Consider the following 16,316-nt stretch of genomic DNA (forward strand, 5'->3'; position numbering starts at 1 on the left):
AACACGACCTGCAATATTCTACTTTCTGGATTATTTTAGCTACTGCAGTAGTAGCACAAGCAATGCAAGAGCAGAAAGGGGATGGCAGATTAGCGAACTCCACAGAACCGGTACAATTTTGAAGCACTCAAGTGACTTCGGAGTTTAGTCACATTCAGTAACAGTAGGATTTGAGCTCTCTAGAAAGTCTGTTCCTAATGCTCCCTATGCGGTCAGCTCTTCTGGGAGGCACCGTGAAATACGTGACAAGTCGGGGAGCAGGGAAACATCATCAGGTGGAAGAAAAGTTATGTGCTTTTGCATGGTCTGACAAAAACCAGCACGGCTAGACCGAACAACCCAAGAATTTCTAAAAGCGTCCTAGTACAGAAGCCAGTAGGCTCTTTGAAGTTTCTCTCAAAAGTTTCTGCTAACCACAAACACTGAAAAGAGATAATCTAAGGAATACCTGCAGGCATTCCTCAACTGCTGTAAGTCTTCATCTAACTTGTGCTCTCCCAGCGGTAAAAACAGTCATGCCTCTGCTCCGACTTAGAGCAGAGGCTCTGCACAGGGCTTACACAGACAAGCCGGGCAACGCAAGAACCAAAAAGGGGGGACTTGTTCATTAATCGTTTCAGGTGCCCCTTAAGTTACAAAACATGCAGGAGACAGCAAGGCACGCTGAATAAAATCTGCTGCTGTATCTTTAGGCCAGCACATTTTTCCAGCTAAGACACCATGGAGTTTGAATAGGAAGGGTTCAGCCTTACTGTTTTCCGTTCCGTCCTAGTGGTGTTTACAACAGGCTGTATACTGCAGCACAGGCACGTAAAAGCTCTTTGTGTACTGTACTTGAATGCGTTAATATGGCACCAAATCCTGTTTCAAGCAAGAAGATTGCAAAATAGCCTAAGCATAAACAACAGTCAACTCCTAAACTAACGCCTTCATATTTTACCTGTTTTGTGGAATCTTTCTGTATAAAATTAATCTCGGAATTGTTTCTGTTGCAATGTAAAGCTTATTTGCAAATACACCAAACATTATAAATGTTAACAGTCTGCATTTGCTGCTTCAGTTGGTCACAGCATAAAATCAGAAGAGTTTTTTTTAAATGGAATATATTGATTTCTGCCACCAGGCAGAATATTAATATTTCCATTTTCATAATAAAATTAAGTCAATGAAGTCTAGTATAAATTCTTAATCTCTGATTTGAGACAGGAGATAGCAAAATTATTTTACCAAGTCAACAAAACAGACCATATAAAGTGGTGTAATTTTTTTTAAATCTATATTCCTCCTATCTTTAACTGCTGACTTACAATGAGCTGTCAGTGAAAGTCATTTTAAGCGGTACAGTCTCAGAACATATCAGGTGTTGTACGTTCTTAATGCAAAGAACTTTGGGCTGCCTGACATTTCAAACAAAAGGTGGTTAGAAAGAATCTGAAACCGAATCATATCAACCCCATTTTCAGCCTTCCAAAAAAGTAATTGTTCCATCCTACTTCCACTTCTAAGGTGGCAAATCTCCTTTACTCTGCTTCGCTGCCCTACCATGCTCATCGGCCCGTTCTTTCCCATTGCCACCTTACATAACTTTTAGTTTTCTATGTAGTCATCCACTGACCCTCATAATCCCACTTTCTTTAAAAGTCGAAGTCTTCCATTCTAATGGACTAGTCCCACATAACCAGAAGACAGGCTAGCACCTGAGACTTCTACCTGGTCCCTAGAAAGGATGCTCACCGCATTCAGAGACTCAGCTCAGGCTTTATAATTCAGTAAAAAGTGCTATTTATTGAGCAAGTTATTAAGCAGTTCCTCCTACCCTGCTGCTTGCTTTCTCTCTCAACTCTAATTCGAGTTTTCCTTTTACAAAGTGTCTGAAACCATATAAACTGATGGGGAGGAAACTGATGCAACAGCTCTTCATGCTCTTGACAATGGCTGCTTTTTAGAAGCTCTAACTCTCAAATTCTCTTCCTTACTGCTATTTAGCACTACCGCAAGCAAGAACAAGCAGTTTTGTAAGCAACTAACAAAGCTTTGTTCGTTTTGGTTCTGAAGATCCATCCGGAGCCTTCATAGTTTCCCTTCTCCAGGGGAATTCTCAGGTATCTCACGGGGGAGCTACTGTTGCATACTTCTCCTTCATGACATTAATATGAATGGTCTTCAGACACAGGAAAAACAGGTTTTCACAAAACCTGCAGCAGCTTCCATTTCAGAGACACTCATCCCTGTCAAACTTCTGTTCCCTTCATCTCAGTCTGAAGTAGCTGTCAACTTTCCTACTAAACTTTATTCATTAAGGTCAGTGGCATGAAAGCATTCATCTTCTGACACAAAAATCTAAGGGTTATCTTTATATGCAGAAACACAATTAGTATTAATCTTCAAATAAAAAATTTTTTTTTAACTAGTTTTGGACGAAGGACAATATTCCATCCTTAAAAGTTCTGCGTCAATGAATGTGTTCACAGAAAGCATACTGAAAGGAAATACTTATACAATGCTAGAAGAAAATGAGTATTTCTCAGTGCCAATATGCACTAGCCAACACTGTGCAATATTTAATCACCCAAAAGGAGAAACGGTAAGCTTGGTGATTCAGGAGCTTTCCGAGATAAGACTACTCAGCTCTTCCAGCACAACACCAAGGTGCAGACCTTGGAAGAGCCAAGTGCCTTGACACAGACGAGAGGTGACAGCACAGCAGTCCAGCAGAGTAACTACAACCATCTAGTTAAATACAGATCTATGAAGACAAACTGCTGACAGTAGATCAACCGACCTGTCCTACCACATGAAAGGCAAATAAAAATACCAAAATCTGCAACAAGTTTATTTTCTTTACAAGCTTTTGAACTTTGGAAGGCAATTTTTTAAGACTATGCAAGCATATTTCTAGGGAATGTTAATAACTAATGCCACATTATACTGTATTTTCTTTTTAAAGATGTTCTTTCACCCACGTTGCAACTTTTTTATGTTTTAAGAGCATGAGCTTTGATCACAGAAGCTGCTCTCTTTTAGTGGCCCTGGAAACTGCCTGAGAAATGCTCGGAGGGTCAGGGGAAATTTCGTACCTCTCACTTCCTTGCTGTTTCATTCCAGACACCAATATCCTTCTATCGCTCCTTTCCCAGGTTCTGGGTCACCAGACTGGGCTTAAATAGTTTATTACTATGGCAAATCAAAAGCTGTACTTACATCCCAGCACGAACAAATCCTCCCTCAGTTCTAGATAATGACACAGTCCTTAAGCAGTGCTGGTAACACTGATGAATCTTTGGCACTTCAGTGTATTTCATCCAGTGTTACATCTGCCCAATCCACACTTGATGATCTGGTGCTTACAGAGAGGTTCCTAGATCAGTTAAACTCAGAGAGCACACAGTGGAGCTTCCTCTGCACACATTCGTTACGGAAACACTGGCTAGCAACAAACTGTAACTATCTAAAGAACACAACTGAAATGCTAGTGGCTTGCATTGTAAAGATTACATGAAGTTATTCTTCCCTACTAAATATTTATGTATAAATGAAAAAGCATTCAAGCCCTCCATGGGGAGATTTTTAAGAATTCTGGCCTTTTGTAATCACAACAGTGGTGAAACAGAAGCACAAAATTTCAACAAGTAATTTTACTGCTAAACAGAGTATAATGAATAAAAAACATAGCAACTTGAAAATCAATTAAGACGATACATATACAGCCAACCATCTGAAAATGTCAATTAGGTCATAAGATACCTTAACTGGCAATAAGAGGCTTCAAAAATTATTGTCATAGGAAGGTTAACTTTCCGTAACAGGAAGGCTTCAACTTCAATAGCACAAACCTCCCAACAGTAAGAGCATACATATCCCACAAAGAAACCCTTCTAGTAATCAGCTGGACTTCTAAAATCCATTTAGTCAATGAAGGGGAAAATATTAACTTTCCAGACAATAGTTTTATAGAATGCAACCCAACAAGCAGTATCCTATTTTTCATTCCCTCGCTGTTCATCTGCTTTACCTCTCTAGCACTACTATATTCCTCAGTGTACTTCAGTTGTCTGTACATTGTCCTATTTTCTAAGCTATTTGGAGGAACCTAAGAAATGTTTAATTAGACTTCAGAGTTTATTTTCTGAATGCGTCATACAAGCTAGAGCCTCAGTTTTGAATGAGGAAGAAAAAATGCATTATTTTGAAAAACTGATCCTGTTACAAAGCAGTGACTTCAGTAAGAATATTGTATCATTACGTGAACGGAACGTGGGAAATAGCTGTGTATATGAAAACAACCCAAAGCGAGATCAGCCCAACAGTTGAGCATCAGCCCCCTGAGCTACAACGAAGAAAAGGAAGTGTGGCGTTCAGCATGCCGCCATCTGGATCCTCCTCAGGCCAGTAAGTTAACTGTTCAAGAAGACTGGATCTCCTATCACTTTCCCAGTACTCTCACTCCTCAAACACGCACACTGTTCTCCCCGCCAGACTGGGCAGCAAATCACAGGGAGACTCAGCATTAAAAAACCCAAAACAATCACCCCCCATACACTGTAAACACTGGACAAAGGAACCCAGACCTTCTGACTTATTCAAGATTCTCACCTACATAAGGGAACACCTCTCTTCAAGATACAGGTTGCATTAAATATTGAATTGCTAATTGTCTACTGAAGGAATGAAATGTTGAAGTAAAGGCTTTTAGGTTTTAGCTTGTGGAACCCCACAGGGAGTACACAAGAAAAACTTCAAATCTGAAGCTCTCCTTCCCTGCTGTGTTATGTATGCTATGCACATCGTACCTGATGGCTAGGAAAAGTTGAGCTAAAAAGTTCTTAAGACACTGATCTCCTTTTCTCTCATCAATTAATAAGGGTACACTCCGTGAAGACAGTTTAAAGCAATTTTATCTGCACTTTTAAATGCCAATAAAACCTTTAAAACGGCAACTTCAATTTAAGCTCCAGGAATATGCATTAAGTCTGTGCTTCAAAAACATCTTGAAGCAAGCGTGAGCTGCACTAAACTAGCCTGTCAAATAAATGCTTTATTTGAAACGCCATACAAAAAAAGTCTATGAAACACTATCAATATCAAGCAACTTTTAGTGTTACTTAGCTAGTAACTACACATCCCAGCACCTATTATTTTGTCAGTCCGTTACTTCTCGACTGTCTAATTAAAGGCAACTGAGGTCACGGGATGGATAGGGACAGATGTCTCTCGCGGTGGACTTAGAGCCATGAAAGCGTATGTAAGTTTTTACTACGCTCCCCCAGTTACTGCCCACATTTCTCTTGCTGCATCTTCACTCAAAACTTCTTTTCAAGAATTAGTAGACAGATTAGACCTGAGAGCTGAAAACCTTTATTTACCCAAATAAGAATACATGTGACTTCAGCAGCAGAAATGCAATCTTTCTAGCACTATTCAGCAATTTTATGCAACTCTTTCTTTTCCAGAGAGATCAACTGAAGAAACAAGATCAAGCTTCTTGCTCTTAAAGGTGATGTACAAATTTCAAATGCCAGCACAGGTATCAATTTTGATAGCCCAGTTCCAGCCAAGCAGTGGGAAAACACCTCATATTTGTAAGGCAAAAAACTTAAGTGGCAATCATTGGCAGAATCCAATTCTGAAACAGAAACTAATTTCTAGTTTATTAATGATTTTAAGACAAAAAATAAATCAAACTCCAAAAAACTGGACATAATGTCCTTTGCCTGCATTATTGCTTAACTTTCTGCTTTGAAACCCATTAGCTATGGAATTGTCACAGACAAATAAGCATAGGTTTGTTTTTTTGTGTTGCTAAACACACATAAAACCATCAAGCTGAGATGTATTAAAAACATTTTGAATTCCTACTTACATTTTTTCCACCATAGCAGCCTCCACATTTCATTTTCCCCATATCTGTGTATAAAATAAATTTTTTAATAAGTTTACCTTCCGCACCACCTCCTCCTCTTCTTGGCGCTTTTCATAATGAGAAAAGTCATCAAAGATGGAGGTCGTGTGCTTGTAAGTAGCAATAATTTTAAGCACTTGTTTTGCTTTTTCTAAGGGCACCTCCTGTGTATCACGGGAGTTTGTAACAGGTTTGTTGTCATTGTTCTCCAGCCTGATGTGTCGGAGCTGGTTGTTGGGCACATCCTTCACAAAGATCCACTTGACATCAAATTTCCCCTTCCACTTGTCCTGAGACCAGACACCTGCACTGGTGCCATAGTCCACAGGTGATTTCATCTCTGCTACTCCACAGAAGTGTCCACTGCCATTGACGCTGAATAGCAAGTAGACCGGACCCTTGCTATTCATGGACCGAAAAGCACTGTCCAGGCGTTTGTTGCCATGTTCCGTACTACACCAAATAGAATACTTAATGGAACGATGAATATCATCCTCAGAATAGCTCTTTATTATGAACACACGTCCATTTTTAAGGTTCCATTCAAAATCTTTAGGGTTATAGCTGTGAGCAGCTTTCAGTTTTTCAAGGACAGGATGGGACTCGCCAGTTGGAACGGGGTTAGGCTGGGTACTGCCAGCTGAGCTGCTGTCGTTACCAGTTCCTCCACTTTGGCCAAAAGCTGCGTTTCTGTTGCGAGGAGCTACCCAGCGATTTTGGGGTGGCTGCTGAGGGGTCTGATACTGCGGCTGAGTCAATGGAGGAGGTTGAGTTGGAATAGGCTGAACAATTTGTTGCTGTGGCTGTGGGACAGACTGAGGAGAAGGTATCTGTTGGGGGACAGGAACTTTTGCCACAGGACCCTTATTGTCCCAAGTACCTATGTCCATATTATGCTTTATAGGGGGAGGAGGCAACGCTCCTCCAATTACAGGTCCAGTTTTTGTTTTCATTTTAGGCTGTGGTTTTGCAGGCTTGCTAGCTATAGCAGCCCAAGAAGTTGGTTTAGACACTGGCAAGTTTACATTAGATCCACCGTTACCAGAGAGGGCACCTGTCATCCCAGCGCTGTTGACAACAGAACCTACTGTTTTCACCGCAGAAGTTGTAACATCTCCACCAATCTTCAGTCCAACCATTCCCTGTTCAATACTGTTCATTCCAGGAGCTTTATTTAATGTGTCATTATGAAATCCTGTTTGTCCATCCACAATGGTACCTCCCAGGGAACTAGGCGGGTAGCTGTAACTGCTCCCATATGCTGAACTTTGAGTCTGCTGTCCTTGGGATCCGCTTGTTCCCCAAGCTGAGAAGGCAGGATTTTCAGGGAAGAAGTTAAACCGGTGTTGATAGATATTATTTCCCAGACCCCCAGGCTGTCCAAAAACAGCATCGTGCATAAAATGATGATCTCCATTACTGAGCTGTCCATAGGTGGTGAGATACGGGATAGGAGGATCTCCTCCTGTAGACCATGGTGCTTCACTGAGAGAATAAGGGAACCCAATAGATGGTGGATAATAACTGGACAGATAAGGATCAGTCATTGATGGATAGCTACTGTTCTGTTAAAGAGAAAAAAAAAGGTAACTTCAGATATAAAAAAAACCCTTCATTTATAAATAGCCACAACACTGCTCATCACCAAATAGAAAAGAACAACAGAGACAAGGTAATTTAATTTCTAATTACAGATCTTAGTTCACACTCCAAAAAAGATCTAGGGCTAAAATGCAGTATCTGGGGATTTATAATACACCCCAGGACTAGTGGCTCACAATGAGGTTAGTACTTGAGATTTTGAAACCATGTAAAAACTTATTTACATTACTAAGGGTATTTCATGGCTTCTTCTAGAATTATTTAATCTACCAATACCCCAAAATGTTTCAAGGAACTTATATAACAATATATTTTGTGTCTCACAGAACTAAGGATATTTAGTATTTCTGGATCGCTACCCGGGAGAAGTTTTAGATGAAATTACTTTCATATGACAGCACATTAAGAGAAAATATGATTAGTCCTCATTATGGAACTGTTTTGAGGGTCAACAGTCCCCAACAAGCAAAACATACCTGAAGCAGTAAAACATGCAAAGGCTACTTCTGACATAGGACCACAGTGTGATCACACGCTAAGAAGCGTGCCAAGTTTGCTTTAAGTAGACCTAACAACTACAAACTGAAATTAAGGTGACTGGTATATCAGAGACAAATATATGCAAATATGGCACGTGACATAAGCCATCCAAACTGTTTGAGAAAGACCCTATTCGGCCTTTTGCAAGTCTCTTCCTCCCTCAGTAGTAAAATTACAAATGTGCAAGACTGTTTCTGACTGTCCTTCCAAACAGGCCATCTTTTCCACTCTATGAAATGAGAGACTGACCGGCTATAAACCAGCAGATCCCCTTTGAAACTGTAGTGTTTCCTCCCTTTCAACTGCATCTTAGACCAAGCTGAGAAGCCTTTCCTTCCACTCTAAATCTGCTGACACCTGATTTTGAAGTGTTCCGTATGTTTGTCATATTCAACAATGCAAAAGAACAAATACAGAATATTCTAAAATAGGTTTTACTCCTCTTTAAATAAACTTGAAGCACAGATATTGGAGACCTTCCAAACTGACACTCTAACTGTAATTACCAGCGAGGGGGAGGGAAGATCAACATCTCCTGTTAATGAGTCAGACAGTAGCTAGCCTTTCCTTACTCATGGAGAAAGATTATTTTAAAAAGAGGAACTAAGATTTCTTTCAAACTGTAAGATTTCAAACTTGAGAAAAAAATTATATCTGCAAAATCCGCAAAACTGCACTGGAACTTCAGTCATTTTTCTAAAAATCGGATTATTTCTCAGCTCATTCAAAAAATGAAGTAAAAAAACCCAAACAACTCCTTGCTGAAGGTAAGCATAATACCCAACTGATACACGGAGTCATTTGTGTTGCTCATTTTTAAATTACTCCCTTCCATGACACCCCAAAGCCGGAGTAATTCAATATCCTTACTTTCCATATACGGAATGATACTATAAAACACCTCCAAGACTTACATACAGTACTGCAACCACTTCTGAGATTTAAACAGCCTAAATTCAGTGTTATTGATTCAAAAGAAATAATCTCTGCCGCTGTTCACGCTGCCTTTATTTACGTGCAAATTCTATCATTAACAAGGGGTACACAATCCACCTTCCTATGAGAAGATCTTCTAAAGTGCATTAAATTTTCTGAGACTCCCAAGCTAAAATAATCAATATTTAGCATATGAAAACATCATTTTTCTGAAAGACTTCACTTTGAGATTGCTATGTGTTACATCTCAGAGTGTTAATATGAAGAAAAATGTAAAAACAAATGCAGATGAAAGGGAGGACACACAAACAGTTCTTCGGAGATACTTATGTTCATATATTCTACAGATTCAGAATTTATTAAGACCAAAAAGAATAAGCCTAGAGAAAGCAGGTGTTTTGTCCTAAAATACTCCTGCTAAAGGATTCTAGACAATTCCCGAGACTGTCACCTCCTGTCACACAGCCTGTAAAGTTTCCACAAGGATTCTAACAAGATTAAAGGAAAATTTCAGCAGACATCCTTACAAAACATTCAATCTGTTTTGACTGGCTTTATGCCAGAATGTGTAAAAGAAACCCTGACAGAAGTCCTTCACAGCAGTACATTTATTTCAATAAACTTATCCTTGACCTTTCTGCACCCTTCCATATTTTTTAATTAATTAAAAAAAAAACCCCAAGCCCCAACCACTCTGTTAATTAGGAAAGGAATCCTTCTTTCTCCCAAAGTATGCTGCTTACTAGGAATTCCCTGGTACTTACGAACAATCTTTTGGTTCTGGATGACATTACATGGGGGAGGGATGCCTTTCCTGCTTTGAGTACAACTCTGTATATGAATACTCCACTTCACTCAGTTCTCTTTAAAAGTACTTTTAGCGTGCTTTATAACAAAAAGCTATCGCATCTCAAATTTGATCTGTATTAACTACTGCTACTTGGATACTAGAACCTCTATGGAAAGAAAGAAGGCACCACTACTTAGGAGCAGTTTTCAACAGAAAGATGGAAGTCATTTATATTTTATTTGAATATATAACATACTCAATTCTCATTTTAAAGAATAATTTGTATTTTTTAAAAAACGAAACTACATTTGATCTTTGATGTCAAATATATTGTTGTATCAGCTGGGGTTTTAATTTCTTCAAGTATTTTAAAATATCCAGTTGGTTTCAAATCTGTTTTTGTAAGTCACTTTATTTTACAGTAATTTTAAAGGGCTGAATAAATCTGACTGAATAACTAGATAATAAGGCTTTGTTCGGAAACATGGTTGTCTTCAGTACAAAACCTCACAGTCCTAATTAATGCTACTGTCACTTTGCACTTAAAATTGTAAGATGACCCACACAATTGTTTCTTGCAGCATGCCAATGTCTCACTGCAGCATAAATAAATCGGTCAATGGAGCTACACTTCCATATAAGAAAACTTTATTAGAATTATGGAAATTCTAACAGTCATAGCAATTTGTTCATTTCAACCTAATAATTGGGCTTGTTGGCAGCTAAGATGAATTTCCTAGAATTAAACTATAATAGATGGTTCTACATTTTTTCTGTATGAAGTCTAATGCTCAGTATATTTCACATTAGAAAAACATATCTTGGTCTCAAGTAACTAAAAATTGCATACAAATGTGATGAAGTAGAACTTAAAAAAATAGAGAAAGGTGAAAACCTCAATTTCTTTCAAAATCAATTTTGCATTAAAAAAAGAATATTTTACTTCCTTTTTCCACAAATTTCCTGCTTTTATCCCTGCTACAGTACATTAATTCCAGAGAAGGGGGAATGCTTCCCAGTAAATCATTTTAACTTTGTATGGAGAACACATCTGTGCTGCAGAGGACCATGAAGCTTAGCTTGGGAGCCAGAACCTACACAGTGCAGAGCTCAGAAGACAATTCGTGTTGTCATACGTACACTTGTCCTGACTTCTGCAGTGGTGCGTCTTGATGGCTTCCAGGATGGAAACGGGATCAAGCATATCTACATCGTGCTGAAGTTTGCACCCTTCCCAAAAGCTGCTATGATCCAAAACAAACTTGCAACATAGTTCCATCTATCTGACTGCCCTAACAAAAATGTTTAACAGAAACTGTTTGCTCTAGCGTTCAAGATTAAATCACAATTCCCACAAACGTAACAGAACAGCACATTATATGCTACCTTTTTTTTAGCATGTAGAATAATTTTCGGTTGCAAGTTCAGTGATGTCACTAATATTAACAGTGGCATCTATCCGTTTCAGGCTGAATTATAAATTTCCCTTTTAAAACATAACACTTAGTCTTTCTGCCAAGAAATAACAATGTACCTCAGTAGGTCTCTCTCTGAAATGGTATATTTGTGAAAGAAAACTTTTTGCGTCTCCAGTTTCCATACATTTTGTTCACTTTAAAGATTTGAATGTTAAGTAAAAAGTTACTTCAATTAAAAGATATTTTCAATTATAATGGTATTTAAGTAACGGATGTTGATTTAACATACATTATAATGAATTGGATTATACTGAGAGTTTATAGTGCCTTACTCTTAAAATAACACATTTTTAATACTTAAGATATTTCAGAGGACATGAAAGAAGAACAATATTAGCTGAAGTGCAAAAAGCAAGTGGGACAGCTCTACAAGCTATCTATAAAGCATTGAAACCAGATTTCAACTACACTAGTTTCTACAATTACACAAATTATACAAATCAGGAGAGCCCAAAAGCAGAACCTTCAGACTCCCACAGGCAACTCATCTACCAAAGAACTGTAAAATCAAATAGTCTGTCACAGTCCAAGTGTACCAACGACCTGCAGTTTGAGGAGCAATCAGCAGATACTAGTTGGAGCATTAACTTCATTTTCACTTGTGGCCATCTGGATATGCAGAGTAATATTAGCTTTGTGAGCACAAATGCTAGTTGTATTACCAAGTAACACAATATGCTAGTCATTTCTTTTCCCATTTCTATGTCAAGAATTTGCTCCCTCAACACAATCCTATGAATCGAGTACCAACAGCATGCCTAAGAAAAAAAAGAAAAAACTAAGTTAAAAATACACTAACCTGATTTGACTGCCCAGAAAGGTAAGGTTCAAAATCGTTGTCGTGAACTGTATCCTTCTGATGTAACGAACCATTTTGTACTAGAAGAAAAAGGTTACAACATATCATAATACTGCTCAGTAGCACTTCAGTAAAGAATTCTACCCTATGTTATTTTATGAAAATCTGTATTTCTTCTTCAAAGCATGAAGACTCATAAAAAGACCAAGGGATGACATTTTTCCCCCAAACGGTTTCTCTTTATATTATTGCTTATAAAACTAAATTTGAGTAAATTTAAAAAATAAAACAAAAAAAAAATTCTAGTCAAAAGTGAATAGACAACTCATGTGAATTGCATCTGAACAAAAACATAATTATTGACAAGAATTTTGTGAAAAATATTGGGAAACAACATCTATTGTTCTGGTCCATAATTAGAGCTCTCAGAAACGAATTCACAGATCTCCCAGCATGTGTTATTCACTGCTTGCTGAAGTTAAGGTGGCTAAAATAAGATGAGGTGAGGTTACATTTAGTTATGAAATAATGACGGCTAAGTGCCTTGATATCCTGACATTTTCAGGAAAATTTAAGCCTCAACTTTTTCACGTGTAACAGGGAGATAACTGCCATAATCAAAGGCCTACTTAAGTATAAAATAATGCATGAAAAGCATTCAAAACCCATTCCTGAAAGATACACAAAACCAAAACTGTTATTAGGTCACTTCAAATAATTTCATTTGTTTGCTTTAAATTTAAGAAAACAAGGTCAAACGCCTTATGTGATGGTTGCTTTCTTTACCTATTTCATAGAACAGCTAAACTAAACATAAGGCTACACCAAACAGGATGTTTAGCAAACAAGTTTGGGAATTTACCAGAATATTTCTGCAAAGTTTGTCAGGGAGAGTAAAGGTAAGAGAATATTTACAAACATAGGAAATAGTGTCAAACTTTCTGTAACTAGAAATAGCAAACATAGGAAATAGTGTCAGACTTTGTGTAACTAGAAGTAGCTGGACTTTTAAGGCAGGTTAAGTTATATTAAAAAGCAGTTATGAGTTTAATATTGTTAGTTTCTAAGCCTAAACAGTTACACGCTTGTTAGCAACCAAAGTAATAATCAAGGTATTTTCTTAGATGACTTGCTATTAAATTTAATTTCAAATGAAGCACAGGAGTTACTATAAAAAGCTTATTACCTCAGCAGAAGTTAATTATTTAAGTAATTTTAAATGAAAAATATTTAAGTTTGTAGGCTTATATATGACAGCTAGAACATATACCAGACAACAGCAGACCAGTAATACAATTGCACTCATATAGCAGGAAGAGACTATGCAAAAGTATGTAAAAATACATATTGAATAGGCATATCCTTGTGACTTTATGTAGAAATTTGCTTTATTTTAAGGAAATGAAGAGCATTATTACATTTAGTACTAACAGATAGTCCTTCCCACTGTAACCTCAGTAGCATTAAGTGGGATGCAAGCAAGCTTGTATGAATAACGGTTTATGTTGTTTTTGAAACAAAGCACGACTTCCTTTGTTCCTGACGTTATCCATACGGACTAAAAGCAACACCTTTCTGCTCACCTACAGGTACCTGCATAGTTCAGCTGTTACAGTAACAATTTAATCGACCAGATCTCAGCATGATCCTCACCTTTATTATCCTGTCCTTTCGGTCTCTGGGAAGAGATGGCATATGAGAGGGTAAAGGAAAAGAAAAAAAAAAAAAAGAGAGGGGAAATAAAAAAGTTAGTTTTAGAAAAAAAGCTTATATTGTCACTGCAAAACACACGGCTTTTGAGGAGGGATAAGAGGCTCATAAAAATGGCTAACAACTTATCAGGGCTTGTTTAAACTGGGGTTGAGGAGCGCGTTTCACGCATCATTCAGCACTGGCCTTCCTTAGAAATGGCCACGGCTCTCGAAAGGCAGTGGGAACGTGCTGTGCCCACGGGGGAAGTTAACCAGAAAGATTAACCTTCAAAGAAGCCGCGAGGGAGAGGAAAAGCCTCTCCCGGGCCAGAGGCAGGCACCGGCCTGCAGGGAAAACCCCCCGCCCCCGGCTGGGGAGGCGCAGGCCCCGCGCTCCGCTTCGCCGCTTACCTGAGGGTCAACGCTTGTGGCAGACATAATTCATGTACAGGGCCGCCGTGGTTCAGCAGAGAGGGCCGGCGGAGAAGGCAGGGCCGCTCGGCGCGGAGCTCCGGGGCCTGGCGGAGGGGCGGCGGCGCCTCTCCCCTCAGGCGGCGGCCGGGGAGGGGAAGGGGCCGGGGCCGAGGGGGAGGGAAAGGGGCCGCTGGCGCGCGCGCCGCCGTTCGGCGTCTCCTCAGGGCGCCCAGGGGACGGTAGGCCGGCGCCGGACCCGCGCCTCGCCTCGCCTCGCCCTGCAGGCCCCGTCTCTTCACATGCCGCGCCGCCCGGGCCTGCCCGCCGCCGTCGGGGCCGCAGCGAGGGACGGAACCGGAGCCTCCAACTCCAATGGCGGCGGGCGCCGGGCTGCGGTGACGTCAACGCCGAGCGCGCGCGGGGCACGCCGGGAAAGCACGGCCGGGCGCGGGCGGGGAGGGGGAGGCGCGCGGAGCGTGAGCGCGTGCGCGGGCGGGCGGCGGGGCCGCGTCCGCGCTCCTTTCGCGGCCCCTCGCCTCCCTCGCCCGGCCGCTGCCGGCCCCCATCGGCCCCCGTACCGGCCCCGTACCGGCCCCGTACCGGCCCCGTACCGGCCCCTTGCCCCTGGGCTCGGCCCTGCAGGCTCACGCGTGGCCCGTGGCGCTGAGGGGGGCCGGTCTCCCCTCACAGCAGCCCGCAGGCGGCGCGGAGCCGGCCCTTGGGCCCGCGGTGGCTGCGGCTGGGATCCTCTGGCAGAGGGTGACAACCAGCCTGGCTGCTGGCTGCAGCTGCTCACACCACGGGGTTTTATCAGGTTAATGCACTTTATTTTCCTTCCAGTTGCAGAACCTGCGTGAAATCTTGTGCCCCTCGGCATAGCTTATATTGATTTCATCAGGGCCAAGAAGGAGTCGGTGGTTTTAGGGAGACTCAGCATTTACCTATGGACGCGTCCGAGCGAGGGTGAGGACATGAGGCAGTGTCGAACAAGATGCCTGAAGTGTAAACGTTCAGTGCTGCTTTATGCCAAAGTTGAACCTCTGTAATTGTAGGGAAGGCTGGCTTAAGGAGAAATCAGATTAAATGAAAGCAATGGCCTTTTATTTCTAGTATTTCGTTCTACCTCATTAATGATTGTAGTTCTGCTTCTTTTACATAGTGGGTTGGGTTTTGTTTGTTTGTTTTTTCTGAATGGGTGGAATAGCTAATGACCAGAACTGTTGCTACTTCCTAATAGTTTTTAGGTCCTGCTTGGGATCCCTTGGTCAAGGTGGAGTTTGCAGGTGCTTCACAGAACAAAGAGGCAGTTCCTGCCCTCCCCAAGGTCCTGCAGGTCGTAGTGTATTACATATACTGATCATCATACAGAAACTTGTGTGACAACCTGCCTCAAATCTATTTGAGTTCTGATGACCAAGTCATAAACGTTTTGTGATGAAACAGAAAGCACCATGGTTTTGCTTTCTCATTATTTGTATATTATGGGAACACCCAGAGGCCTTGCTGTCCTGCTGACTTACAAGCGTAGTAAATGATGGTTCACTCAGTGCCCGATGAGAGTGTGGTGGACTGGGAGCCTCTTATGCCACAACAAAAGAAAATATCATTGTAGTGCTTCTAAACAATGCCGGTACCCGATGATAGCAACTAAATGAGATTTGTAGAATATAATTTCTTTTGACTTCTTTGGAAACAGGTGTAGTAAAAGGATTTGTAACAATTTTCATTGATTAACAATATGTCACTGGGATTATCTTTTAACATGTTATATAGGTGTCTGACATCTGTTTGGAGAATGGAAATAATTGTCTTTAGATTGGCCAGAAACCTGTTTTTTTTTTTTGTTTCTGGTAGGTATCAAAATACCTGCAGAGATTTAGTTTGATAAGTCTCTTTTGGCTTTGAACATACCTCTTGTATAGGTTTCTTGACACAAACATGCACTGTTTACAGTTTCTAGGTATGAGCAATATAAGAACATATTTGAGAGAAAGGCGAATCAAAATCAGGCCTTCAACATGTGTATCATATATTGTGTTATTGCCTGAGGTAATAACTTGAGGCCCAAACTGGGCCTGGTACCAACTTGTGTGCCGCTTGTATCCAGTCCCATTACCACTGTTCACAAGTAGCTAGAGCTCTGACCAAAGTAGTTAAGACTCTGCCG

The 16,316-nt window shown here is 40.5% G+C and overlaps 1 protein-coding gene across 5 annotated transcripts in view; it reads right to left on the reverse strand.

Annotated features, from left to right (window-relative positions):
• Positions 1–14,540, reverse strand: part of YTHDF1 (YTH N6-methyladenosine RNA binding protein F1) — a 36,254-nt gene extending 21,714 nt beyond the window's left edge. For 2 of the 5 annotated variants that reach the window (XM_087750012.1, XM_009473412.2), the window contains exons 1-4: positions 14,147–14,540; positions 13,698–13,722; positions 12,045–12,124; positions 5,938–7,464 (exon numbers count right to left, since the gene is read on the reverse strand). In XM_087750012.1, the coding sequence (XP_087606138.1) occupies positions 5,938–7,464; positions 12,045–12,124; positions 13,698–13,722; positions 14,147–14,173 (1,659 nt within the window). In that variant the 5' untranslated portion in view covers positions 14,174–14,540. Of the gene's footprint in view, positions 1–752; positions 862–5,860; positions 7,465–10,907; positions 11,039–12,044; positions 12,125–13,697; positions 13,723–14,146 lie in introns of those variants that run through there. The other 3 variants (XR_015703003.1, XM_087750013.1, XM_087750015.1) reach the window with 3 other exon arrangements.
• Positions 14,541–16,316: the final 1,776 nt, after the last annotated feature.

This window comes from Nipponia nippon, unplaced genomic scaffold (genome assembly GCF_047370975.1).
Source record: "Nipponia nippon isolate SJK-2023a ecotype South Korea unplaced genomic scaffold, ASM4737097v1 scaffold_13, whole genome shotgun sequence".
Classification (NCBI taxonomy): Eukaryota; Metazoa; Chordata; class Aves; order Pelecaniformes; family Threskiornithidae; genus Nipponia; species Nipponia nippon.